At 42.6% G+C, this 25,992-nt stretch overlaps 2 protein-coding genes across 4 annotated transcripts in view; one reads left to right on the forward strand and one right to left on the reverse strand.

The window, feature by feature from the left end:
- The first annotated feature begins 977 nt into the window (after positions 1–977).
- On the forward strand, positions 978–25,850 carry SIAH1 (siah E3 ubiquitin protein ligase 1). 3 transcript variants are annotated; one of them, XM_030797452.1, is made up of 2 exons: positions 978–1,222; positions 23,929–25,850. In XM_030797452.1, exon 2 carries the CDS (start codon positions 23,931–23,933, stop codon positions 24,777–24,779), a length of 849 nt encoding a protein of 282 aa, XP_030653312.1. In that variant the 5' UTR covers positions 978–1,222; positions 23,929–23,930; the 3' UTR covers positions 24,780–25,850. The 3 variants fall into 3 exon arrangements, with proteins under 3 accessions (XP_030653312.1, XP_030653319.1, XP_003263073.1); XM_030797459.1 differs by lacking the exon at positions 978–1,222 and adding an exon at positions 6,301–6,317; XM_003263025.4 differs by lacking the exon at positions 978–1,222 and adding an exon at positions 20,695–21,015.
- LONP2 (lon peptidase 2, peroxisomal) overlaps positions 23,359–25,992 on the reverse strand; it is a 120,713-nt gene continuing 118,079 nt past the window's right edge. Inside the window, exon 17 of the mRNA XM_030797441.1 lies at positions 23,359–24,882. Within this exon, the coding sequence (XP_030653301.1) occupies positions 24,763–24,882 (120 nt within the window). The 3' untranslated portion in view covers positions 23,359–24,762. The remainder of the gene's footprint in view (positions 24,883–25,992) is intronic.

Here is a 25,992-nt window from a genome sequence, read left to right on the forward strand (position 1 = left end):
AAGCGATTCTCCTGTCTCAGCCTCCCGAGTAGCTGGGACTGCAGGCGTGCACCACCACGCCCGGCTAATTTTTGTATTTTTAGTAGAGATAGGGTTTCACCATGTTGGCCAGGCCGGTCTCGAACTCCTGACCTCGGGTAATCCATCGGCCTCGGCCTCCCTAAGTGCTGAGATTACAGGCGTGAGAAACCGCGTCCGACCAGAATACCATTTTAATAGATCTTACATGGAATTCCAGTCAGGGCTTGTAAATGTCTCAGATGCTTGCTTCTGCTCATAGCACCCAACAAAGAGTTCCAAGTGATGTTTTCCTTTTATTTATTATTTCAAGAAGTGGAATGCAGAGTCCCTAATTAGGGACTTTCTAGATGAGCATGGACACAGGAAAAGGCGTGCTTCCCCATTACCCACTTTTCAGCTGAAACAAGCTTTTGAAGCTCGTCCCGCTGTTGCTGTGAAGCAGCTCAACCTCGGGAGAGGCTGGGACTCTCCTTAGGGGTGGGGTCCCGGTCGGCGGGCAGGGCAGCCGCTTTTTCTTTGGGACTGAGTGGAGTTGGGAAGGATCCGTGGAGGCGCTGGACTAAATCAGCAGACAAAACAAGGGGGAGTGCACAAGGCCGCGGCGGCGGCCAGCCTGGGGCTCGCGTCCCGCTGGGCGACCCCTCCGGCCGGAGCCGGGGGGTCACGCGGCCCCGGAACAAAGTGCCGCGGGAGGAGTCGCCCTGACCCGGCGGGCAAGCGCTGGCTTCTCCCGGGCCAGAGCGCCACGTGCCAGGATCTGTTGAGCGCGCGGTGCACGGGCGCAGCAACGGTAGCCGAGTAGCCCCCGCACCTACGGCAGCCCTTGGAGACCCGCACAGCTACGCCCGCGGAGGCCGCCGCCGGCCGCGCCAACGCCTGTGCGCCTGCGCGCCCGCGAAAGCCCCGCCCCCCCAGGCTCCCAGCGCGCGGGGCCGCGCCTCCTCATGGCCGCCGCCGCAGTGTGTGGTATTTAGCGGGGGCGCGCGGCGGGCTCGAGGACGCGCGAAACGGCGGCGGCGGCGGCCAGGGGGGAGCCGGGGCGGCCGTTGCGGGGCGCGCTCTCGAGAGGCGGCGGCGGCCCAGGGTGTCCCGTCGGTCTCGGCGCCGGGAAGAGGCGGTGGCGCTGCCCGCGGTGGCGGGGGTTGGCGACGGAGCGCGTTGGTGCCAGGACCAGGGTCCGAGGCGCGCTCTCCGCCCACAGGTAAGTGGGGCCCAGCCTGAGGGAGGAGCCGACGGCGAGGGGCTCTCCGACAGGCGGGCGCCCAGGCCCGGTAATGGCGGAGGGCGGGAAGGGCGGCCCGGCCGGGGCGCGGGCAGTCGTCGGCGCGGCGGCGCCTTTGTCTCGGCCGGAGCCGGGCCGCCCGGTCGAGCGCCGCCCCCCGCCCCTCCCCTGCCCTCAGCCTTCGCGAGCCGGCTCGCCCCCGCCCCCGGAGCCCCGGGCCCGGCGGGGTGGCGGCGGGGGTCGGCCCCGCGCGGCCGGGCCGAGGGCGGGGGAAGGGCCACGGCGGCGGCCCGGCCCCCGCGCGCCCGGGAGGCGGGCCCGGCCGGGGGTGGCGCCCGGCGCGCCCCGCGCCCTCGTGCCGGCCTTTGTTGTGGAGGGTCCCGGGGTGTGCGGCCAACATGGCGGAGGTCAGCTGAGTGCGGGCAGCTGCCGGGGCCCTGCCCTCCCTCCCCACCCCGCGGCGCCCGGAGGCCCTGGCCGCACCGCGCCGCTCGGCGGGCCTCGGCCTCCGCTCTCTGCCCCCGGACCCCCGGCTGGAGCCGTCCCGGAGGGAGCTGCGCTCTTCCTGCTGCTTTGGCCGGAGGCTTCATTGTGCAGTGGGAGGAATGCAGCCTCCTCCCTTGTTTATGTCGTTAGAGAAGAGAGCGCGTGAACGGCGTGCTGGGGAAGCTCTAGCTTATTATAAACCTGGCATTTCCTAGGGTTCATTTGCCGGGTAGTTTGGGGTCTTTTCTTAACTCTCCCAACTTAAGGAAGTGAATAACCTGGGCTGCACCAATGCGTAGATTCTTTTTCACTGTCTGCCGGTTCTTGGAAAGATACATAATTTGTTTGCTCGGACATTCAGAAAAGTCCAGCTTGGGTGTTCGGAAAATCAGATTGTGTGTAGCTCTTTTGCCAAAGTCATAGAGGCCATGAACAAACAGAGACCATGGATACTGGATATAGGACAGTGTTCTGACTGTCCCTTCCTAGCAGTTGAGCATTTACCTTTGCTTATAGCGGCTGTCAAGGGTAAATTGTTAACTCTTCAGCAGTTGGATGTTGAGAGCACGGGCTGTGAAGTCCGACTGTCTGCTTTGGGTCAAATCCTGTTCCACCGGTTTGTGACCTTGGGCAGATACTTAACTTCTCTGTGCTTCGCTTTCCTTATCTGCAAAATGGGTGTAACGACAGTATCTACCCCAAGCCCTGTTGAGAATTGATGAGATGACAATAGGTGGACTGAAAGCAGTGGCAGGCCCATACTAAGTTCTCAACAAATGCTTACTGTTAAGACTGTTGTTTAATAGCTAAACTTACGAGGTTTTCTTGGCATGATGTGTTGGTATGACGAAAGTGCATAGGCCAGAATTTGTGAAATCAGGTCACAGATCTTTAGTGCTGGGTTTTTTCTTTCAATGCATTTTGTTAAAAAGGACAAGGAGATTTGTATGATAAATTAACAGACTTTCTGAGATGGTGGCATTTTGGAAATTGCTATGGCCGGGGATTTGAATGGCGATATCTTTGTGATTAAAAAAATCAAATTGATTAAAATGAGGTCTCCTTTTAGCTAGTTTAGATTTATTGATCAGTTCACTTTCAAGGACTTGAGTTAACCAACTTGGAAAAGTGGGACAGTGAATACTTGAGTGTGTATCTATGGTGGTATCTATGGTGTTACCATCACTTTTAGAAGTTACTGAAGAGCAGAACGTAGTGTGGTGGCAAATGTAATGGTCTGGTAATTTTATCTGGGAGTTGTTGGCTCAAATTATGGTGGAGAGGATTTTAATTAGCTGTTAGGAGGACTTTAGACTGGTAGATCTTGAGACTCAAAAGTAGATTACATAAATTGGTTGTGTAGTGTTTCATTCTGAAAATTTAAATAAAGATACAGATTTCTGTAACCTTGGATGGCTAGTTGCAATTATATCCAGAATTTGTTCCCCAAAGTTTATGCTGAACAGTTTTTTTTCGTTACTGGCATCTTTCCAACATAATTTACTAACATTTAATATTTTAAACTGAAATACGTATAATAGATGTGAAACTGATAACTTTTCAGGGTAAGTATTCCACAAAGTACAAATTCAGAAACAACTTTAACGCATTTTACATCTGTTAAATATTAATCTATTCCCTCTAAGCTTCGGGAGGTTCTTAGAAAATTACTATAGAGAAATATTCTTTTTTAATATCTGTAATTAAAAAGCATAATTAGGTTAAATTGGAGTTATGAAGGAATTATCTAGCTATGTCAGTAATGACATAGCATAACAAATAGGATTTTCAGTGAGTATGGTGTTTTGAAAACAGATCTTACATAACTAGGGTAACAAAGTTTAGTAATTTGCGAAGTTTTAGGTAACTGCTTAAATTGTGTTTTTAAGCAGTTGATTTACAAAATTTTTAAAGATTGGAGGTTCTTTGTTTAAAGAGATTTATTACAGAATTTTGTGGAATTTCCATATTCACCTTGTGAAATGTTAAAATCTAGATTTTTTTTGTACAGCCCTCTCTTTCAACAAAATCTGTGTGAAATCCCCAGAACCTTCCATCCCCCCCCCCCAAAAAAAAGGGAAGTTTTCCGTTTTACAATAAATATCCTTAATAGTATTCTTCAAAATAGCGGTATTTCTAATGCACTTTAAATGATTTAGTTCCCATGGCTATAGTTACTAGAATATCTGCTGCATAAGGGCAAGAATTGTGTTTTTAATATATATCCTCAGTACCTAGTGCTCAGTAGGTATTTGTTTACTCACCTACTACTGTGCATATTCTAATGACATTCAGATGTTTTTTTTTAATTTTTTTATTTTTGAGATAGAGTCTTGCTCTGTTGCCCAGGCTGGAGTGCAGTGGTGATGTCATAGCTTATTGTGGCCTCCAACTCCTGGGCTCAAAGGATTCCCCCACCTTAGCCCCGTAAGTGGCTGGGACTAGGAGCATGTGCCACCACACTGGGCTAATTTTTTAAAAAATTATTTTTTAGAGACCAGGTCAGGTCTTGCCATCTTGCCTAGGCTGGTCACAAACTCCTGGGCTTAAGTAATCTGCCCACCTCGTCCTCCCAAAGTGCTGGGATTACAAGTGTGAGCTACTGTGCCTGGCCTCCAATCTTTTTGCCTGCTGAGATGTAGACCCATATATCCCCTTATGCAGATTTTTTTAATTGACTTTATTTTTTAGAGCAGCATTAGGTTCATAGCAAATTGAGTAGAAGAGACAAGAGATTTCGCATGTAGCCCCTGCCCTGACACGTGTAACCTCCTCCATTATCAACATTCCCCGCCCAAGTGGTAGATTTGTTACAATTGAGGAACCTACATTGACACACCATTATTACCCAAAGATTATAGTGGCGTACATTTTATGGGTTTAGACAAATACATAATGACATACATGAATGCTTTCACCACCCTAGAAATCCTCTGTCCTCCACCTATTTATCCTCACACCCCCAACCACTTATCTTCTTTCTTTTATTGTCTCCATAGTTTTGCCTTTTCCAGAATGTCGTATGTGTAGCTGGGCTCTTAAAATATGTAGCCTTTTCACATTGGCTTCTTTCACTTAGTAATATGCATTTAGGTTTCCTCCATGTCTTTATGGCTTGGTAACTCATTTCTTTAGGGCTGCATAATATTCTGTTGTCTAGATGTACCACAGTTGGTTTATCCATTCACCTACTGAAGGATGTCTTGGTTGGCTTCCAAGTCTTGGCAATTCTGAATAAAGCTGCTATAAACATCCATTTGCAGGTTTTTGTGTGTGGCCATGAGTTTGTAACTCCTTTGGGTAAATGCCAAGGAATGTGATTGCTGGATCAGATAATAAGAGTATGTTTAGTTGTTTTGCTGCTGTTTTTTTGAGACGGAGTCTCACTCCGTCTCCCGGGATGGAGTACAGTGGCACAATCTCAGCTCACTGCAACTTCCACCTCCTGGGTTCAAGTGATTCTCGTGCCTCAGCCTCCTGAGTAGCTGGGATTACAGGCGCCTGCCATCATGCCCAGCTAATTTTTGGATTTTTAGTAGAGGCAGGGTTTCAACATGTCAGCCAGGTTGGTCTCGATCTCCTGACCTCAAATGATCTGCCTCTTAGCCTCCTAAAGTGAAGAGTATCTTTAGTTTTGTAAGAAATTGCCAAACTGTCTTCCAGATTGGCTGTACCATTTTGCATTCCTACAAGCAATGAATGAGGGTTCCTGTTGCTCAGTATCCTCGGCCGGATTTGGAGGTACCACTGTTCTGGATTTTAGCCATTCTTTTTTTTTTTTTTTTTTTTTTTTTTTTTTTTTTTTTTTTTTTGAGATGGAGTCTCACTCTGTCGCCCAGGCTGGAGTGCAATGGCGTGATCTCGGCTCATTGCAACCTCCACATCCCAGGTTCAAGTGATTTCTCCTGCCTCAGCCTCCCGAGTAGCTGGGATTAGAGGCGTACACCACCACGCCTGGCTAATTTTTTTTTTTATTTTTAGTAGAGACGGGGTTTTGCCATGCTGGCCAGGTCAGTCTCAAACTCCTAACCTCAAGTGATTCGCCCACCTTGGCCTCCAAAAGTGGTGGGATTACAGGCGTGAGCCACTGCGCCTGCCCTGTAGTGGTATCTTACTGTTTTAAATTTGCATTTCCGTGATGACATGTGATGTGGAGCATCATTTCATATGCTAGTTGTTATCTGTATATCTCTTTGGTGGGGAGTTAGTTAAGGTCTTTTTGACTCTTTTTTAGGTTGGGTTGTTATTGGTGAGTTTTTTGTTTTTGTTTTTGTTTTTTTGGAGACAGAGTCTTACTCTTGTCCAGACTGGAGTGCAATGGCGCCATCTCAGCTAACTGCAGCCTCCGCCTCCCAGGCTCAAGCAGTTGTTCTCACGCTCAGCCTCCTGAGTAGCTCCTGAGTAGCTGAGATTAGACGAACGAGCCACTATGCCCCACTAATTTTTGTATTTTTAGTAGAGACGGGGTTTCACCGTGTTGGCCAGCCTGGTGAACTCCTGGCCTCAAGTGATCTGCCTGCCTCAGCCTCCCAAAGTGCTGGGATTACAGGCGTGAGCCACCGTGTTCGGCCAGGTTTGCATATTTTGGGTAACAATTCTTTTTCAGATACGCCTTTTGCAGATATTTTTTCTGTTCTCTATCTCAAAGGTGGCATTGCCTCTCTTCTTCACATTTACATTCATTCCTTCTACCTTTAAGAGGTCTCCTTTTGGTCTCCAGCCTTACAGTCAGTTTTCCTACTGCAGTTTAAGTGAGCTTTCTAATAGGTGAACCTGACTTAAAAGGCTTTCAGTGTAAAGTCCTAAGTTCTTGATATGGTTTGTAAGTACATAGCCTCTCCTGAGCTGGCCTCTCTTGTTACTCCCCTGCCATTTTGGACTTGACTTGCAAGCCCTTCTCATCCTATTAAGCTCTATTATCTCAGCCTGGACATCACTAGCTGAGAAGGTCTTTGTGAACTCCGCATATTGAATTGGATGTCATCTCTGTGTTCCCATAGCACTCTGCTCGGCCCCACTGTAACATATCCTCCTGAATTATAATTTTTCTTTAGTTGTATGCCTCCCCAAATAGACTGTAATCTCTATGACGACTTGGTCATCCTTGTGTCTCAAGAGTTTAGGACTCTTTCTGGAACATAGGTGGTGCTCAGTAAAAAGTTATTGAGTGACTGACTCCACACTGTCCTTATTATACTCTTCTAGCCTTTTCGTTTTGTTTTGTTTTTACCAAGGCACAGTATTTCTTACAGACTTCTCTAGCCTTATTGCCTGTGTTTCCCCTTTGTCCTACCTAGGCCAACTGGGTTCTTTTGTTCCTTGAACACTGCTTTAGCATCTCTGTGCTTTTGGTCATGATTGTATTTAGCCTCTGAAATGTCTATTTTTGCTACTTTGGGTAGATTACTGAACCTCTCTAAGCCTTAGTTCTATTAGTACATGAACAGTTATTAAGTATATTGCTGTTCCCTGCCTCCCCCCCGCCGCCCCCCAGCCCCCATGTCCTAATGCTAGAGTGTCAGTATAATTAAGTGGCTAAGAGGACAAGCCCTTAAGAGTCAGATCTGGATGTGTGTCTTGGCTGTATCACTTACTAGTTGTGTTTGTGACTTTAAGTTCCATGAGAGCAGGGACACTGCCTACTTCGCATCTAAAAGCACATTGCCTAACACAGCAAGTGTTTATTGTAAAAAGATTAGTTGTTGAGTAAGTTACTTCTCTAAATATTACCACTTACCTTCTAGTGAGGAAAGAAAGAAACAGAATTACAAATTGTGAAGTGTACTGTAAAGGAGTCAAAGTGCTGAAGAGACCAGTGGGGTGGAAGGGAGACCTGGTGTCCAAGGATAAGGAGCTAGCCCTTTGAAGGGGGAAGGAGTACATCTTAGATGGAAGGTGCAGCCAGATAAAGGCCCCATGAAGTAGGGATGAATTTGGACTGCTCTAGGACCTGAGGAGTGTTGCTGGAGCAAATGGGTAGTAGAGAGAGACAGGTTGAAGAACTGTGCAGAGGAAAAGAGAGGAGAGATGCTGTGAAGTGTTAGCTGATATTAGCATCTGGCTGTTGTTCAAGGAGATTCTAGGAGAATACCTAGAGCAATATTAGGACTTTTATTTTCTAAATGTAAACTATTTTGTTGACATTTAGCCTAAATACATATAGAAAAAGTGCTCAAATCATGTGTACAGCTTGACATTTTCACAAAGGGAACACTATTGTAACCACCTCCCAGATCGAAGAAACAAGGAGCCGCCCCCTCCACAGGAAACCACCTGTTGACTTTTTACACCATAGATTCATTTTGCCTAATTTTGTGCCTATTATGAATGGAACAGTACAGTTTGTACTCTCATTCTTTTGTTGTTGTTGTTGTTCTTGTTTTGAGACAAAGTTTCACTCTTGTTGCCCAGGCTGGAGTGCAATGGCGCACAATCTTGGCTCACGGCAACCTCCACCTCCCGGGTTCAAGCGATTCTCCTGCCTCAGCCTCCTGAGTAGCTGGGATTACAGGCATGCACCACCACACTCGGCTAATTTTTTTTGTTTTTAGTAGAGATGAGGTTTCTCCATGTTGGTCAGGCTGGTCTCGAACTCCCGACCTCAGGTGATCCACCTGCCTTGGCCTCCCAAAGTGGTAGGATTACAGGCATGAGCCACTGCGCCCAACCTGTACTCTTTCATTTCTCTTTGGCTTCTTTCACTCAACATTATGTTTTTTTGTGTGATTAAGGAGTATTACTTGCTTATCCATGACAAAGTTACCAGCTGAATAGCTATGTGTCCCAGTACTTCTTATTTTATTTTATTATTATTTTTATTTTTATTAGAGAAGAGGTCTCACTATGTTGTCCAGGCTGGTCTCAAACTCAAAGGCTTTAGCAGTCCTCCTGCCTCGGCCTCCCAAATTGTTGGGATTACAGGCGTGAGCCACCACGCCTGGCCCTTCTTTTGTTTTTTAAGTCTTATTCTTTTCCCTGACCATCTCAAATACTTTCTGACCAGTATTTCTAGAACAATTTTTTTTTCCTTAAATCTTCAGGAGGCTCAGCATGGCGGCTCATGCCTGTAATCCCAGCACTTTGGGGAGGCCGAGGCTGGTGGATCACTTGAGGTCAGGAGTTCAAGACTAGCCTGGCCAACATGGTGAAGCCCTGTCCTTGTCTCTACTAAAAATAAAAAAAAATAGCTGGGCGTGGTGTCGTCCCCCTGTTATTCCAGCTACTCGGAGGCTGAGGCAGGAGAATCACTTAACCCGGGAGGCATAGGTTGCAGTGAGCCGAGAGGGTGCCACTGCACCCAGCCTGGGCAACAGAGCAAGACTGTCTCAAAAAAAAAAAAAAAAAAAAAAAAGTCTTCCAGAACTTTAGGTTTAATGTTACAGACAAGGTATGACCAGAATAAAGCTGGCAGAAACCTTCCATTAGGTTTGTGGTTGCCCAGTCATGTTTGAACTTACTTTTTTTTGTTTGCTTATTCGTTTTTGTTTTGAACAGGGAGTCTGGGCACGTGGAATAAACTAGAAAGAGAAAAACCTTTGGAGAACTAATTATATTTATAAAACAGATCTTGCCAGTGAGAAATATTTTCTTAAGGAGTTCAATGCCAGTCTTGAATTTTGTAGAAAATATTTCACTGTACTTGGTATAGTTATTTATTAGTGTCACATCGACCACCTTGGTCTAGTGATGGTTGATACAGTAAATATAAGTGTATACTAGCTTCTCTGCAAAGACACTGCCTTGGAAAGATTAGTTCAATAATTTGTTTGACAAAATGAAGTAATCCTCTCCCTGTTAAAAACTTCTTCCTGGTTTCCTTCCTTTGTATTTCACATTAAATTTTGCCCTTTTGAATTTGGCCAGAGCTCAGGCTTGTTGGGTAAGGTGGCTTTACTTTTAAAAACTTGTCGAGGGCCCTGATATAGCTTTATTAGGACAACTTCGGATGTCTTGTCTGTACAGACGTTAGTTAATTTTTGCAGACTCTATTCTTTTGAGTTTGTGAGGGGAGGGGGGCTATCATAAATTTTGTTAGCTTTTAAAATGTTTAAGATATTTTCAGCCGGGTGTAGTGCCGGGCGCCTGTAATCCCAGCTACTCAGGAGGCTGAGACGGGAGAATTGCTTGAACCTGGGAAGTGGAGGTTGCAGTGAGCTGAGATTGCACCACCGCACTCCAGCCTGGGCGACAGGGCGAGACTCTGTCTCAAGAAAAAAAAAAAATAAGATTTTTTTATAGTATAAAATAAAATGTCTACAAAATATGTAGCTTTTTGTAAATAGGCTGGTTTTAAGTTTCCTGTAAGTATCCCATCTATTTGAGGAATTTTAAGAAAAAAAGTGAAAGCAAGGAGAAGATCGGCTCTTGAATTCTGTATTTGATATTTTGTAGAAGTTACTAGCAATTCATTAACAGAAAATGTGGAGACGTGATAAAATGTGCACTAAAATTTTTAAGTGTAATATTTTTTATTGCCAATAATTTTATCAAACATTGGAGAGATATAGAAATCCCCCCTCACCCCCAAACTATTATTTATAATCTGATTACTAAAAAGTAACCATCGTGGACATTTTGGTGTAGTCTGTGTGTGCTTCACATTTTTTTGTTTTACTCAGCCAAAGATATTTTAAAGTTCGTTTCTTTGATCTGACTTAAATTCTTGTAGTATTTCTCATGATTATCATCTCCAAGAACTATATACGTTTGAACTGTGTACTGTAATTTCAAACGATGGAATTTGTGCTTACAGTCTCTGTTTCTTGCAGTTCTTGATGTTTTGTGTCCCTGTAGTTCAGTGGTCCCATCTCTCTCTGGTTTCTGATTCCAGACTTGCTCTCCTTTTGTCTAGTCCTGCATCTTAAACCATTAAACTACATTCTGCAGTTTGGATGTCCTTCCAGTTTCTTTTCTGTTTCATTACATACTACATACATGCATACATACATGAAAATAGATACAGCAATGTGCATATCTATTATACTTACCTATTTTTTTCTTTTAACCTAAATGAAATTGTAATCTATATATTCTATGGCTTTTTTTCTCCCCCCCATTTTTTTTTTTTTTTTTTTGAGGTGGTGTCTCGCTGTGTTGCCTGGGCTAGAGTGCAGGGGCCTGATCTCATCTCACTGTACCCTCCACCTCCTGCGTTCAAGCAATTCTCCTGCCTCAGCTTCCCTAGTAGCTGGGATTACAGGTGCCCGCCACCATGCCTGGATAATTTTTGTATTTTTAGTAGAAACAGTTTCACCACGTTGGCCACGCTGGTCTCCAACTCCTGACCTCAAGTGATCCACCTGTCTCAGCCTCCCAAAGTTGCTGGGATTACAGGCATGAGCCACTGCTCCTGGCCTCTCCCCCCTTACCCCGTTTAAACAGTTGATTCTTACACGTTAGTAAGTCTGATGTATGAGTCCATTTTATTTAAAAAAGGCAGCACAGTATTCTGTTGTATGGACCATATTTAACCGCTTTCTTAGGATAAGGCTGTTTTCAGTTTACTATTACAAACAGGCATCCATACACACCCACTCCTTTGCCAACATTAGAGGATAGACTTTTTATAGTCCCACTGTGTCACCCTAGCTGGAGTTCAGTGGCACCGTCTTGGCTCACTGCAACCTCCGTGCCCGGGTTCAAGTGATTATCTTGCCTCAGCTACCACTTTGACCTCTTTTGGCTGATTATTTTTGCATTTATCTTTGTCTTTAAATAACACGCCTCTTGTTTCTAGATTTCAGTTTTTGGCTTTCTTTGTTGATTTCCGTTTGTGACTTCAACTCTTCTTGCCCCCATCACATGTACATACCCTCTCATTCCTACATTCCTAATTTAGTTAGTAACACTGCAGTTTTTTATTTGCATTATCCTGACTATCAAAGTTATTCACAGTTTGAGCCATGTAATAAACTGATTACTTATTTCTCTGCATTTTTTAGTTTTTATTTTTTGTAGGTAATACCTTTTTTCTTCCTTCCTATTTTGGCTTTGTTTTCTTCTGTACTTACTGCTAATGCTACCTCACATTCCTTGCCGCTTGTCTAAATGTTCCATCCGGTTGTTTGGATGCCTTCAGTTGCCCTCTTCTAGCATAAAGTTGTCATTATCTTCAATAGTTTCTTTACCTTTCTCCTAGATGCAGTCTTCTGTTTATTGTAACCCCGTTCTTTTTCTTGGTTACTTCCCTTGTATTTGAAAAGCTTATCTTCCAGGAGCTTCCTAAGAACATATCTAGGGGAGGTAGTATTTTGAGACTTTGCGTCATCATTCTGCCCTCAACACTTTCAGGATAGTTGGGTATAGAATTCTAGGGCATAATTTTCTTTGAGAATTTTAAAAGCATTGTTCTGTTGCTTTCTGACTTTGGATGTTGCTGCCCGAAAGTCAAAAGTTCTTGTTTTCTGATTTATTTATTCACCCAAAAAATATTTATTGGAGCCTGTACTATGTGCCAGGCACTGTATTAAGTTTTTGGGATACATAATTGAGCCAGACAAAAATCCTACCTTCCAATTGAGGACAGGGGGCGCCTATAACAACAAATAAAAAATAATAAGTGAATTATGTAGTCTGTTAGAAGATAATACATTCTTTACTGGGAAAAGAGTAGGAGGCGTGAGATGGGCAAAGATTTAGGAGTACACAGGGGCAGTGGGCAGGGTGCCGCTTGCTCTTTTAAATAGGGGGTCTGAGTGAGTGTCATTGAATGTAACAAGTAAAGATTTGAAAGTTAGGGAGTTAGCCACATGGATATTCAGGAGAAAAATATTTTAAGGCACAGGCCCAAAGGAGCAACCTAGCATTGCCATTGAACAAGGAAGTCAGTGCAGTGAGTAAAGGGGAACAAAGTAGGAGATGAAGTCAGAGAGTAATGGGAACACAGCACCATATTATATCCTTATACATAATGGCCCTTTATGGGCTAATTTTAGGATTTCAGCTTTTACTCTAACATGGGTAGCCAGTGGAGGGTGTAGAGCAGAGATTTACATCATCTGATATAAAACGGAGCTGGATTAATTAATTGCTGTGCTCAGAACATATTAGGTGGTGAGGGTGGGAGACATAGCTGGAAACAATGAGACTGGTTGGGAAGATATTGCAGTAATCCAGATGAGAGATACTGGTGGCTTGGACTAGATGTTAGTGGTAGAGGTAGGGAGGAATGGTTGGATTCTGAATATATTTTGAAGGGAGGTAAATAAGATTTCCTGACTGTTTTAGATGTTGTGAAAGAGAAGAATCAAGGCTGACTCGAAGGCTTTTGACCTGGGTAACTGGAAGGATGGAGTCTATCAATTGAAACAAGGAAGACTCTGAGTGGAGAGACTTTGGGAGGTGATAAGGAGTTTCTCTTTGGCCATCCCCCTGAAGGGGCAATTGGATTTACAAATCTGGGGTTTCAGACAAATCTGGAGTGTTGTGTTTATTTTTAAAATCTGGGCTGGAGATAAAAATTTTGAAATCCTTAGCATGTTGATGGAATTTAAAACTAGTAGACTGAATGACATCACCAAAGTAACAGTGTACATAAGAAAAGAACATCTTAGGGTGTAAGGGTGGGAGACAAGGATGGAAACAGAGAGACTGGTTTGGAAGATTACAGTAATTTATAGGCAGCTGCAATTTCAATAATTTGGGGAGAAGAGCAGGAATAAAAGGAAGCTGAGGATTGACTGGTGAGATAGGAAAACCAAGAGTATGTGAAGTCGGTGAACAGAATTTATTAGGCAGGAGCCCAGTGATCCATCAACTCTGTCAGGTGTTGCTGACAGTTCAAAACTTGCAATTTAAATACAAACAAAACCACAGAACCATTGAAATGGAAATTACTGGTTCACTAAAATATTGGATACTGTCGGCTGAATTTTAGTCTTAAAACTGCACTGATGGGGTTGACTTATGGTTACGAAATTGACTGTTACCGGGCAGGTTCTTTTTGAGTTAAGCATACCTTAATTGCCCTGTATCATGTGGTCATATGAAATCTTGATTTTTTCACTGACATTTAAGTGCTTTAGTGGAAACCATGATGGCATTTAGGCTTTGCTTCACACAAATGAATTATTTATGTATTAGATCTACCTCAGCTTTTCTCTTTAGCTTGTGTAATTAGAGAAAATAGGACCAACTTACAGCCAATGTGGCCATAAATATGAATAGAGGCATTTAATTACATGGCTAACAGGTGTATTCAGATGATTCAGAATGTGCTGATACTGTTTTTTAGACTATTAAAAACATGAAAGTAAAATATTAAATTTTTAGAGAAATGTGAACTCCTTGTGAATAGAATCTTAGTTTGAGGGAAATTAGTATAGGTTGTTAATTCTTCTGTTACATCCTTAGTTGAAATAACTAAAATGGTTTGGCTAGAGTTTCAGGTGGTACTGCTTATGTCAACACAGATTGTAACTATTTCAGCAGAATATAATTGAATTTTAATAAGGCTCCATGATTTTTTAAAAGATGGCATTTCTTTCCTATAAATTCTATTACTTTTTTTCTATTTTACTAGTAAAGAGCCATCAATCAACATGTATCGGACTCACTAATGTGACTTTTTACCCTGTTTCTTTAATTTCTTTAGTCTTCCTAGAAATATGCTCTTCTTTTATGCTTAGTTTAGTATCACAAACTATAGATTACTGCTAATTTTGATCTGCTGTAAAAATTTGTGTGTGTGTGTGTATACATACTTACCTACCAGATTTGTCAGATGTAATGTGAAGTTGAATGTATTGTATGGCAGAGTGTAGAACTAGGTACCGTGAATTTTATAAGTAAGGTTTCAAAAAGCACACCTTAAATGCCAAGATGGAGTAAAAGAGCAAGTGTGCACTGGAATGTTTGAGAATTTTGTATCCTGAGAGAATATAAAACATAAGGTAGTAAATGGCTGTATTCAGATAACTAGGTAAATAGTATTTGAATGCTTTTATCTAGACACTGAGACTTGGTTATATTGCACATTAGTTTGTAATCAAGACTGACGTTTCAATAATTTTAATTTCAAGTGTGTTGCTAAAAAGTTTTAAGATTATTTAAAAATTTTAGTAATGTGTGGTATGAAATAAAAAGTTGAAAAAGCCTGTTTGGCCCTCTGCCTGGTTCTGTTGCTCTTCTCTGCTCTTTCCTCTCCATGATACTTACTTTGCTTTGATTTCATGTCTAATGATTTAATGGCAGACTTAGAATATGTGATTCTATCACTTTGATGGAAAGTAAAGGTATAATTTAAAGACTTTAGGAAGTTTATTTTCTTGACACGTTTTTGTAAATATGGAAAAGATGTTTTGAATGCCAAATTAAATATTCCATACCAGGGTAAGTAAGGAGAACATACATACTGTTTTTTAGGGTTATTCAAAAGAAGATGAGATTAGAGACAACAAAACATCTGGCTGTGCTCATATTTATTTCAAGGTACTGTATTGCCCAGGCTGGAATGCAGTAGCCATTCACAGACACAGTCATGGTGCAGTACAGCCTTGAACTCTTGGGCTCACATGATCCTCCCTCTACAGCCTCTTGAGTAGCTGAGACTGCAGGCATGTGCCAGCTTGCTCTAACTTTTTTTTTTTTTTTTGAGATGGAGTTTCACTCTTGTTGCCCAGACTGGAGTGCAGTGGCACGATCTTGGCTCACTGCAACCTCCCCCTCCCGGGTTCAAGTGATTCTTATGCCTCAGCCTCCACAGTAGCTGGGATTACAGGCACCTGCCACCACACCCGGCTAATTTTTGTATTTTTAGTAGAGACAACTTTTCACCACGTTGGCCAGGCTGATCTCAAACTCCTGACCTCAAGCGATCCTGCCAGCCTTGGCCTCCCAAAGTTGTTGGGATTACAGATGTGAGCCACCATGCCTGTCCTTGAAATCTGTTTTTGTTTTGTTTTGTTTTGTTTTGTTTTTGAGATGGAGTCTCGCTCTGTCTCCCAGGCTGGAGAGCAGTGGTGTGATCTGGGCTCACTTTGAGCTCCACCTCCTGGGTTCACACCATTCTCCTGCCTCAGTCTTCCGAGTAGCTGGGACTACAGGCACCCGCCACCGCGCCTGGCTAATTTTTTGTATTTTTAGTAGAGACGGGGTTTCACTGTGGTCTCATATCCTGACCTCATGATCCGCTCTCCTCAGCCTCCCAAAGTGCTGGGATTACAGGCACGAGCCACTGCGCCCAGCCAAAGTCTGTTTTCTTAAGTAAGGTGGGGATAAATGTCTAACTTTGGTCATTGGAAAGGTTAAATGAGAACATATGTAAACCATTGAGTTTACCTGGCACTTAGTAGGTGCTTAATACGTGTTTGGGGCAGTTCTTCATTAATGAAGAACAGTATTTAGCTTGCTGACTCTGGAACCCATTGAGACTAGCAGCAAGAGCAAAACCAACAACCAAGGTCCAAGGAAAGACATGAAAATTTATATAGAGGGGTTAAGGAGTTACAAGAGTAATGTAATAAGAATTTATGTGGCTCTTCCTACTTAAGGGAAAGGGAAGGGAGTGCCCATTCTTTCCATCAGTCTCTGTTCACTTGCTGGAGATTGAGGATACCTATATATTTTGGAAAATGCTTTAGTATATCAGAAGGTTATCTGCAAAGGGTTGAGAATCAAAATGGCATTAGGCTTTTCACTTACATCACTGAATAGCAGAAGACAGTGGGCATAGCTTACTTAGTTCTTAGGGAAGAGGGTTGTGACCAGGATTCTAAGCTGTGGGATTTATGCAAGAGCTTCAGACTTAGACTAAGATGGAGAGTTAGTCACTTACGTAATCCTTTCAGAAACTTTCTTTGAAGTATTGTGATCACACCACAAAATTAAGGATTCAGGTGTAGTTAGATTTGATTAATTGCTTTGACAAAGTTAGGAGCTTAGTACAATCTTTGTTGTGCCTAGTGGGAAAGGGAAAGTTTTACTATTGGCATGTTGAAGGGCTTGCATTGTTTTGGGGGGATCTTACACTTTATTTATTCTTTCCTAGACAGGGTCTCACTCTGTTGCACAGACATAGCTCATTGCAGCCTTTACTTAGAGTCCCAGGCTCAGATGAGCTTCCCACGTCAGCCTCCCAAGTAGCTGGCTCTACAGCAGATGCCACGACACCCAGCTAATTTTTTTGTATTTTTTTGTGGAGATGAGGTCTCAGTTTATTGCCTTAGGCTTGTCTGAAACTCTTGGGCTCAAGTGATCCTCCCACCTCAGCCTCCCAAAGTGCTGGGATTACAGGTATGAGCCACCAAACCCCATGTATATGCTAATCTTTAGCTTGGGTGGAAGCCTCAAAATAAAGTGATTTAGCAAGTGTTGTATTTTGCTTTGAACACATTTAAGTCAGGATTTGCCTTTCCTCTTTGTCTTCTGTTGACAGCAGCTTTCCTGGGTTTTCCTCGTCTCCAGTAATCAAGCTTTCTAGACCTATTAGTGTAACTTCTTCTGTAGCTGTAAAGTTTTCGGAATTACCTTCAGGAAAAATGGAGGTTTTAGGAAAAATATACAATTTTTAAGAAATCATTTTATTGCTTTGCTACAGTTCTTTAAACTATAGATTGTTTAATTTATTGTCCTCATAACTGTTTGATTTTTTAACTTTTGGCATTTTAACTTGTTGAATTTTTAAGAGACTTGCCTTAATTTTGTCATTGTGTAAGAAGCAAGTAAGTCTTAAAATAGAAGCAATGTTTAATTAACATTTTAACGTAAAACATTTTCTACATAATACCTGCCACAATGTCAAATGAGTGTGGAAAATACCCTTTTAACCTAAAGGCATTCTGGGAACAAGAAAAGCCTTAAGTGTTTTGAATGGAGGAGTTTTATTTAATGAAGATTTCTAATGGAAAGAGTAAATTTGTAATCTGATACCTATAATTTTATTTTATATTTTATTGTTTCTAAGAATAATTTTTGTGTTACTAGAGGTGGGGTAGTCATAATCGCATCCTGCCCTTTTTTTTTTTTTTTTTGAGACGGAGTTGCTCTGTTGCCCAGGCTGGAGTGCAGTGGCACGATCTTGGCTCACTGCAGCCTCCGCCTCCTGGGTTCAAGTGATTCTTCTGCCTCAGCCTCCCAAGTAGCTGGGATTACAGGCACACGCCACCATGCCCAGCTAATTTTTGTATTTACTTTGTAGAGACAAAGTATCACCATGTTGGCCAGGATGGTCTTGAACTCCTGACCTCAGGTGATCCACCTGCCTTGGCCTCCCAAAGTGCTGGGATTACAGGCGTGAGCCACCACGCCCAGCTCTTTTTTGTTGTTGTTTTTTACTAAAGAATAAACATGTTTTACTTTTTGCTCATTTTGACTGTTTTCACATTTGTTAATCAGACCAATCTTTATAAAGCAGTTTATTGTCCCCTTTGGAGAAAATACAGCTAAAAATCACCAGTATCCTCATATAGGTAACCGATTCATTGGTCTGATGTTGTAGCCCTCTTGATTTGTCACCCCGTCCCTCCCGTCTGTGTTCTATTTGTAACTTCATTTACAATATATTATGATTTTTTTCCATATCTGACTACATTTCTCCATTTTAAACTTCTATAAGTAATTTATAAAAGGAAACAAAGATTGCCACGTGGAATTGAGAATAAAAGTTTATCTTTCTACTGTTAAGTATGCTAAGGTGGTAAAGCAGTGGCTGAATGCTCTGAAATTACTAAGACAACATTAAAGGCTGATTCTAAAATGTTTTTATTTAGATTGACATCTACTTAAACTATATACTAAACTGGGCTTGGGACGTAGGCTTTAGAAAGTGTTGGTAATAGTGCATTCTTGCTAAGTTTTGGATTTTTGCCAGTTTTGGATTCTGTGGGCTTGTCTTAAGGTACTTCTGTGAACTTTTCAGCTCTTTGTAAAACTAGTGTAAATATTCTACCTAGTTGAGAATCAAGGTTTATTGTGCTAAAAATTAAGTGGTGGTTGATTCTTGGCAGACATGTTTGATCACTTTTGCAAGGTTAAGGCATCTTTTGGAGTGTGTTTCTTGGAATCTACAAATTCTAGGTCTCTGATTTATTGATGACTTGGCAATTAAATCAGGTCTCAGCTGAAAACTTAAATATTCTGGAATATGTACCATCCATGATACACATAAATTACCCATTTCAATCTAGACAAAAGCCAGTTGAGGCTGGAAACAGTCTAGTTTTACAGCTCAACAACTGGTGGAGCCGGGGTCTGAATCCAAGTGTAGATGACTCTAGAATGCTTCCACTTTTCTGACTTAATTAAGTAGAGGGTCCAGTCCATATTTCAGTGGTTTTCAGAGTGTACTGTAAGGCTCTGTACAGATCTTTTGGAGTTTGGTAAACAGTGAAATATCTTTTGCTTGAGAAATAATCAGTCATCTTTTTGTTGTATACATTTTGGTTCTCTCATAGTTCTGTTTGGAAGAGTTTCTCTAAAATATATGAAATTTTCTTCTCTAGGGAAATTTAAGACCTGTCGAATGAAAAAATATTAGAAAATAAAAATGCAGACTGGGCGCAGTGGCTCAGCACTTTGGGAGGCCAAGGCAGGCTGATTGCTTCAGCCCAGGAGTTCGAGACCAGCCTGGGCAACATGGGGATTCCCTGTCTCTACAAAAAATACAAAGAAAATTAGCGACAGTGGTGGTGTCAGCCTGTGGTCTTAGCTACTGGGGAGATTGAGGTGGGAGGATTGCTCGAGCCCAGAAGACCGAGGCTGCAGTGAGTGGAGATTGTGCCACTGCACTCAGACCTGGGCAACAGAGGGAGACTCTGTCTGAAAAAAAAAAAAAAATAGTTGTGGGGCTGTGTCTATTTTCAATTATATTTCTTTTCCTAATGCTGTTTTGTGTAGCTTGTATTGTAAAACGAGGTTGAGGTGATTGAACACACTGTTAATAGAGTGAGGAAGTGGTTAGAGTTAAAATTTCTTGCTGAAAGTGGGTAATCTGCAATTCCTTGCATTGGGTTCACTCCTCACTGCCAACTCCTGCTGCATTTGGAGGCTGCCCTAAGCATGATGTAATGACAGGTTAAACCTCTGCACGCACTAGCTGATGCAATGCAAATCTGAGGCCCAGGACTTTATTGGGGCAAGGGTAATGCTTGTTTAAAAACAAAACAAGCTACTCTGCGTTTAATGAGGCCATTTAAGATGGCTTTCCCAGAGTGGGAAGAGAGTATAATCTCTTAGGAGGTTTAAGTAGGAGTTTAATGTGGCAGAAGTGTGCTTACTACTTTTCCTGCGAAGTCTTTTCACAGCGGGTAAGGAGAGTTTAAAATATAGTGCCGATAGGAGTAGAAATGAAGTGAGCTAGAATTGAGGAAATATGGTAGTTGATGCCCGGTAAATAGCTGTTGAATGAATTAGGGAGAATGTTTTCACTCTAAAAATTTAGAGTTCGCACGATAAACCTGGAGCGTAGTGCCAGTGTGGCCACGCATTTCCCAGATACGCTGTAGCTCTTAGATCGAAGCCATAAGAAACTGCCGATATTAGACTGTTCTGACCTACCGAAAACAGCATGGTTCCACCGGATTTTAAACTGGTGGAAATGCTGAGGAAGGCTCGATGTCGCTGGGGTGGGATGGGGTCAACGGCGGGGTGGCAGGGGCTCCCCCCGCCCCCCGCTTTTGGCTGGGGGGCGGGGCTTGCGGGCACGGCCCCACCCTTGCGCGAGCAAGACGGGCACCGCCCTGCGCGCCGCGCGCCCTGAACTGGCCCTGGCGCCCCGGGTTGGAGTGGGCGTTCCCAACGCAGGCCCAGCCCCGGCCGAGGCTCCAAATGGCTCTCCCGGCAGGCAGGCTCCTGCAGTAGCCCCTGAGCTGGCTTAGGGAGCGCACTTCCTTCTCAGCCAGCGCGTCGCCCCCTGCATCCGCGGCCTCCGGAGCTGGGCAGGAGCCTACCCAGTGAATCTGGAGAAGACAAACTTAGGAGACAGACGAAAGCTTAGGGTACATGGGAGGACAGCGCAGCTGTGGCTCCCATTTTTGGAGATGCAGCCGAATTTGAGCTCACAGGGAGGTGTGGTTGCCTCCTGGGGATGGAAAGGCTTCCTTTCTCCACCTCTGTAACTGGTGCTTCTGAGAAGTAAATGGTATTTGGATCCTGACCTCAGACGCGAATTTGAGTCTTCTGTGCTTAGGAGCAGAAAGAGCCCAGGAGGGGCCTGTTCCTTTACTTCTTGGGGGAAACGCAATGCGTGGCCTGACTTCTCATGACGGGAAGGGCTACTCCACCTTCTCTGTACTCCTGGAGGGGAGTCTTGTTCACATGTTTACCAGCGGTCAGGACAAGGAAGAGAAAAGGTATTGACATTAAGAGGATGGGTTGCTGAGGCTGTGAAACTTGAACGCTATTAGTCAGTGGAACCTGCCTGGCTTAGGGAATGGCTGCAGCAGAATCGAGCCGGTTTCCGAGGTTCTCAGTCGTGTTTCATTTGGGCTGCTGTGCTTTTTTCTGTTTAAATCAAACTTCAGGTTACGTCATGACTTCTGCAGGGCTGTCCTTGGTTCCTACTGCAGGGCGCCTGTGTGGTTGGGATTCCTTTTCTGTTTTAAGATGGAGCTGGGTTCCACCCTTGGAGCTTTGAGAGGCTTTAGCAGTTGCTGTCCTGTAATACCTCCATTCACAAGAAATATCGTTCACATTTCGCTTCTTTTTCACACTTTGAATAGGAGTTAAAATGTGCTTTCTATAGTGTTTGGAAAATGGCAAAGATATATTGTAATGTGAGCCCGAACTGTTGTTGATAAATGTATAACTTGCTAGGTCAAGAAATTGTGAACAACAGTGTTTTGCTTGGTCTGTAGCTATGTTGTGTTAAATATAAACTGAGTTTATTGCCCTTGGATGTGATTCTTTGGTTTGATTTAGTAATTTGAAAGGCATTGGTTGACTAGACTGTTTTTTGCCCAAGGAACCACTTTGTAATTGTTACGCTGCTTACTGAAGTAAACTGGACCATGCAGTAGGCATACAGCATACAGCCAGGGTGTTTTGGCAATGCTGAGCCCACTGTTTACAAGTGACATGAAATGGATGTCATATATACAAAGAATCCACTCAGAGGGAAACTGGATTACAGGAGAGCTCCTTTATAGTCCTTTGTCAGGGGACAGAATACCTGGGTCACACTGGGCTTCAGATGAGAGTTGATTTCATGTTCTGGGTCCATATGATGAGACACATTACGATGGAATTCTGTCACTTTTGTTGCCTCTTGAACTTTAAAATATCCCTTTAGTGACATGGAATTAATCTTTATTTTTTCCTGCACCCTCAGCCCTCATTTAAGCTATCAGTTGGTAACCACTTGGGGAATCTCTAGATTCACATTGGTAACCAACATTGCTCCTTAAAAGTTCCTTGCAACAGAATAATGACTATAATTGACATAAAACATTAATTTTGAGGCTTTAGTTTTGTAATTTGGCTTAGTGGCCGGGCGCAGTGGCTCATGCCTGTAATCCCAGCACTTTGGGAGGCCGACACGGGCGGATCTTGAGGTGAGGAGTTTGAGGCCAGCCATGGTGAAACCCCGTCTCTACTAAAAATACAAAAATTAATCGGGCATGGTGGCGGGCCCCTGTAATCCCAGCTACTTGGGAGGCTGAGGCAGGAGAATTGCTTGAACCTGGGAGGCAGAGGTTGCAGTGAGCCGAGATCGCGCCATTGCACTCCAGCCTGGGCAACGAGCAAAACTCCATCTCAAAAAAAAAAAAAAAAGATTATGGCTTAGTAGAGTTACTAGGAGTGCAGTCTTAGGACATCGACTGATCTTTTTTTTCACCCCCAAGACAAATAGTGGCCTGCCATATCCCAGTCCTGGGAAAAGTTGCTTGTTTTATCTTTGACTCAGCCTGACTAGTTACATTGTCGATTATTTCTTCCAGATGATATTTACCTGTTAAATAATGTTCATTACTCTGCTGATGAATGTTTCAGCAACGCTGGAGAACCCTAGGCTGCAAGGGGTTCTTCACCTGTTGACTCCATCCCCCACCCCCAGTATGGCATGTATCTCTGCTGTGCTATCATCTTCTTTCCTTTTTCATTGTCTTTTCCTGACTGGCCTTTGTTCATTATGTCTGATACATATTGTGGATTGAAAGTAGAACAGAAAGATATACTTTCTCTACCAGACTAAAAAGTTTTGAGATGGCCCTCCATTTCTCCCATGCCTCCCTTCACCTTTGTTGTGTTTTTATTTATTTTTATATTTTCGCTACCTTTACTAGTGAGTACATCCCCTCACTCTTGAGGTGGGCACTGATCAGCAGGAAATAAGATTAATACCTGGCTGGTGATAATTTGGGGGGAAGACTTAATTAGATAGAGATGGATAATAGAATGGCAGCAGACCTTTCCCCTTGTGACCCCTCCCCTCATTCCCAAAATACACCTCTAGAGGAGATAATTGCTTACCATTAAGAAGAGTTAATGGAAGGTGATACTCTGATTTTTTGGCATTGGAACTACATTCATCCCGCGGTATCCTCGGATTAGTTCTAGGACCCCCTTCCCCATACCAAAACCTGAGGATGCTGAAGTCCCTGATAGAAAAAGATGTCATATTTTGTATATGCATATTCTCCTGTATAATTTAAATGATCTCTGGATTACTTAATACAATGTAAACAATATGTAAATAGTTGTTATAGACTGTATTTTTAAAATTTTGTATTATTTGTAAATTTTTCTGAATATTTTCAATCCATGGCTGGTGAAGTCCTCGGATGCAGACTGTGCGGATACAGAGTGCCGATTTTATACAGGAGTTCACCTGTAACTCCCTGTACCTATCAACAGCTGATCCCAAATTAGAAAGAAATAGAGTAAGGGAGCCTCAGGGAGAGTCCTAGCAAAACGGATTCGATTAAACTTCCGTTCCTTGTATAGTTTCTCTAGTTGTTTATGGTCCATCTTCTATTTTAGCATTTATTATTCCATGTAGTCTATCCAAAGACGATTAAGGGAGTTCCAAATGTTTTCTGGAACATTTTGAAAAGAGAGCTTATCCAGTATACAGATCCTAATAAAGTGCACATTCAGTGTAATTTTTTTTTAATATCTTGCTTTTTTAATCCTATTTTTCTTTCTCTTTTGCTCAGTAAATTTTGTATGAAACTTTAAAAGGACTTACGGCATGTAAACATTATTTATGAAATAAGTCATGGTTGTAATTATTTTTCTCCTGCCTCCTTATGTATTTATTTCAGAAATGAGCCGTCAGACTGCTACAGCATTACCTACCGGTACCTCGAAGTGTCCACCATCCCAGAGGGTGCCTGCCCTGACTGGCACAACTGCATCCAACAATGACTTGGCGAGTCTTTTTGAGTGTCCAGTCTGCTTTGACTATGTGTTACCACCCATTCTTCAGTGTCAGAGTGGCCATCTTGTTTGTAGCAACTGTCGCCCAAAGCTCACATGTTGTCCAACTTGCCGGGGCCCTTTGGGATCCATTCGCAACTTGGCTATGGAGAAAGTGGCTAATTCAGTACTTTTCCCCTGTAAATATGCCTCTTCTGGATGTGAAATAACTCTGCCACACACAGAAAAAGCAGACCACGAAGAGCTCTGTGAGTTTAGGCCTTATTCCTGTCCGTGCCCTGGTGCTTCCTGTAAATGGCAAGGCTCTCTGGATGCTGTAATGCCCCATCTGATGCATCAGCATAAGTCCATTACAACCCTACAGGGAGAGGATATAGTTTTCCTTGCTACAGACATTAATCTTCCTGGTGCTGTTGACTGGGTGATGATGCAGTCCTGTTTTGGCTTTCACTTCATGTTAGTCTTAGAGAAACAGGAAAAATACGATGGTCACCAGCAGTTCTTCGCAATCGTACAGCTGATAGGAACACGCAAGCAAGCTGAAAATTTTGCTTACCGACTTGAGCTAAATGGTCATAGGCGACGATTGACTTGGGAAGCGACTCCTCGATCTATTCATGAAGGAATTGCAACAGCCATTATGAATAGCGACTGTCTAGTCTTTGACACCAGCATTGCACAGCTTTTTGCAGAAAATGGCAATTTAGGCATCAATGTAACTATTTCCATGTGTTGAAATGGCAATCAAACATTTTCTGGCCAGTGTTTAAAATTTCAATTTCACAGAAAATAAGGCACCCATCAGCCTGCCAACCTAAAACTCTTTCGGTGGGTGGAAGCTAGACACATGAAGGTAAATAAAAAGAAAGGCTGTTAAATACAGGAAACAGTTGCATGTAGTAACACTAATATATTTAAAAAATAAGTCAACAGTAAACCACTGAAAAAATATATGTATATACACCCAAGATGGGCATCTTTTGTATTAAGAAAGGAAGCATTGTAAAATAATTCTGAGTTTTGTGTTTGTTGTAGATTGATTGTATTGTTGAAAAATAGTTTTTTTTTGTTTTTGCGTGGGACTGTGTGCGTGCGTGGGTGTGTGCGTGTTTGGGTTTCTTTCCTTTAACTGACAAGCCATCTTGAGTGGTCATGGGCCACTGCTTTTCCCCTTTGTGAGTCAATACATAGTGCTGCTGTGTGCTTTTTTTGTGTGTGTATTTGCTAATTTTTATTAATTTTAGTTTTTCATTAAATAAATTTGACTTTCTTTTCTGTAATTCAGGTTTTTCCTTTTTTTTGTACCATTTTAAAGTTAGTGTCTTTTGATATGCGTATTTGTTTATGGTAAAAAATTTATAATGTCTTCAATATTTTCTTTTCCCCCATTAATCAGTTCATTAGAAATATTTTAAAATCAGCTATTTCGTGAAGCCATGAGTTCCAGAAAGTAAAGGTGATATCGGAAAAATGATCAAAAGCTATTTAAAGCATCTGTAAGATGCTCTCGCTCTTTCTGTCTTCTACAGATGAGTCACACCTTTGAGCTTAATCTTTGAAAGGTTAGAGAATAAATTGATTTTTATAAATACTGCAAATCAGGCTTTTGTTTCCTTTTTCAAATAACTTGGACAAATCACATGTTTTAAAATTTGTTCTTGTATTTATTGGTTTTGCAGAAGAAGGCATCGTCATGCACAGTATTTGTAATTAAAAGCAAATCATTTGTTTAAAAAGGCAGTTTGCAAAAAAATGTTTTTGGTCTTTTATAATTCTCATTAAAAGAATACCTGGCAAATTAAAAAAATCTTACTGCGTCTGCTTTAGCTCTAAGTTTGATAAAATCCAAAGTTATTTTCCTGTTTCATTCCATACTTTAATTATATAGCAGAAAGCTGTGTGTTGTCATTTTTAAGTGTGGTAGAGTTATACTCTAAGTCACAGCAAAT

The sequence above is a fragment of the Nomascus leucogenys genome, chromosome 2 (genome assembly GCF_006542625.1).
Source record: "Nomascus leucogenys isolate Asia chromosome 2, Asia_NLE_v1, whole genome shotgun sequence".
Lineage (NCBI taxonomy): Eukaryota > Metazoa > Chordata > Mammalia > Primates > Hylobatidae > Nomascus > Nomascus leucogenys.

Excerpts from the sequence above, each read along its gene's own strand:
- SIAH1 (XM_003263025.4), top strand. The coding sequence starts at position 20,925 with ATGACGGGAAGGGCTACTCCACCTTCTCTGTACTCCTGGAGGGGAGTC. Across the intron at positions 21,016-23,928 it reads CAGGACAAGGAAGAGAAAAG|AAATGAGCCGTCAGACTGCT; the intron begins GTATTGACATTA and ends TATTTATTTCAG.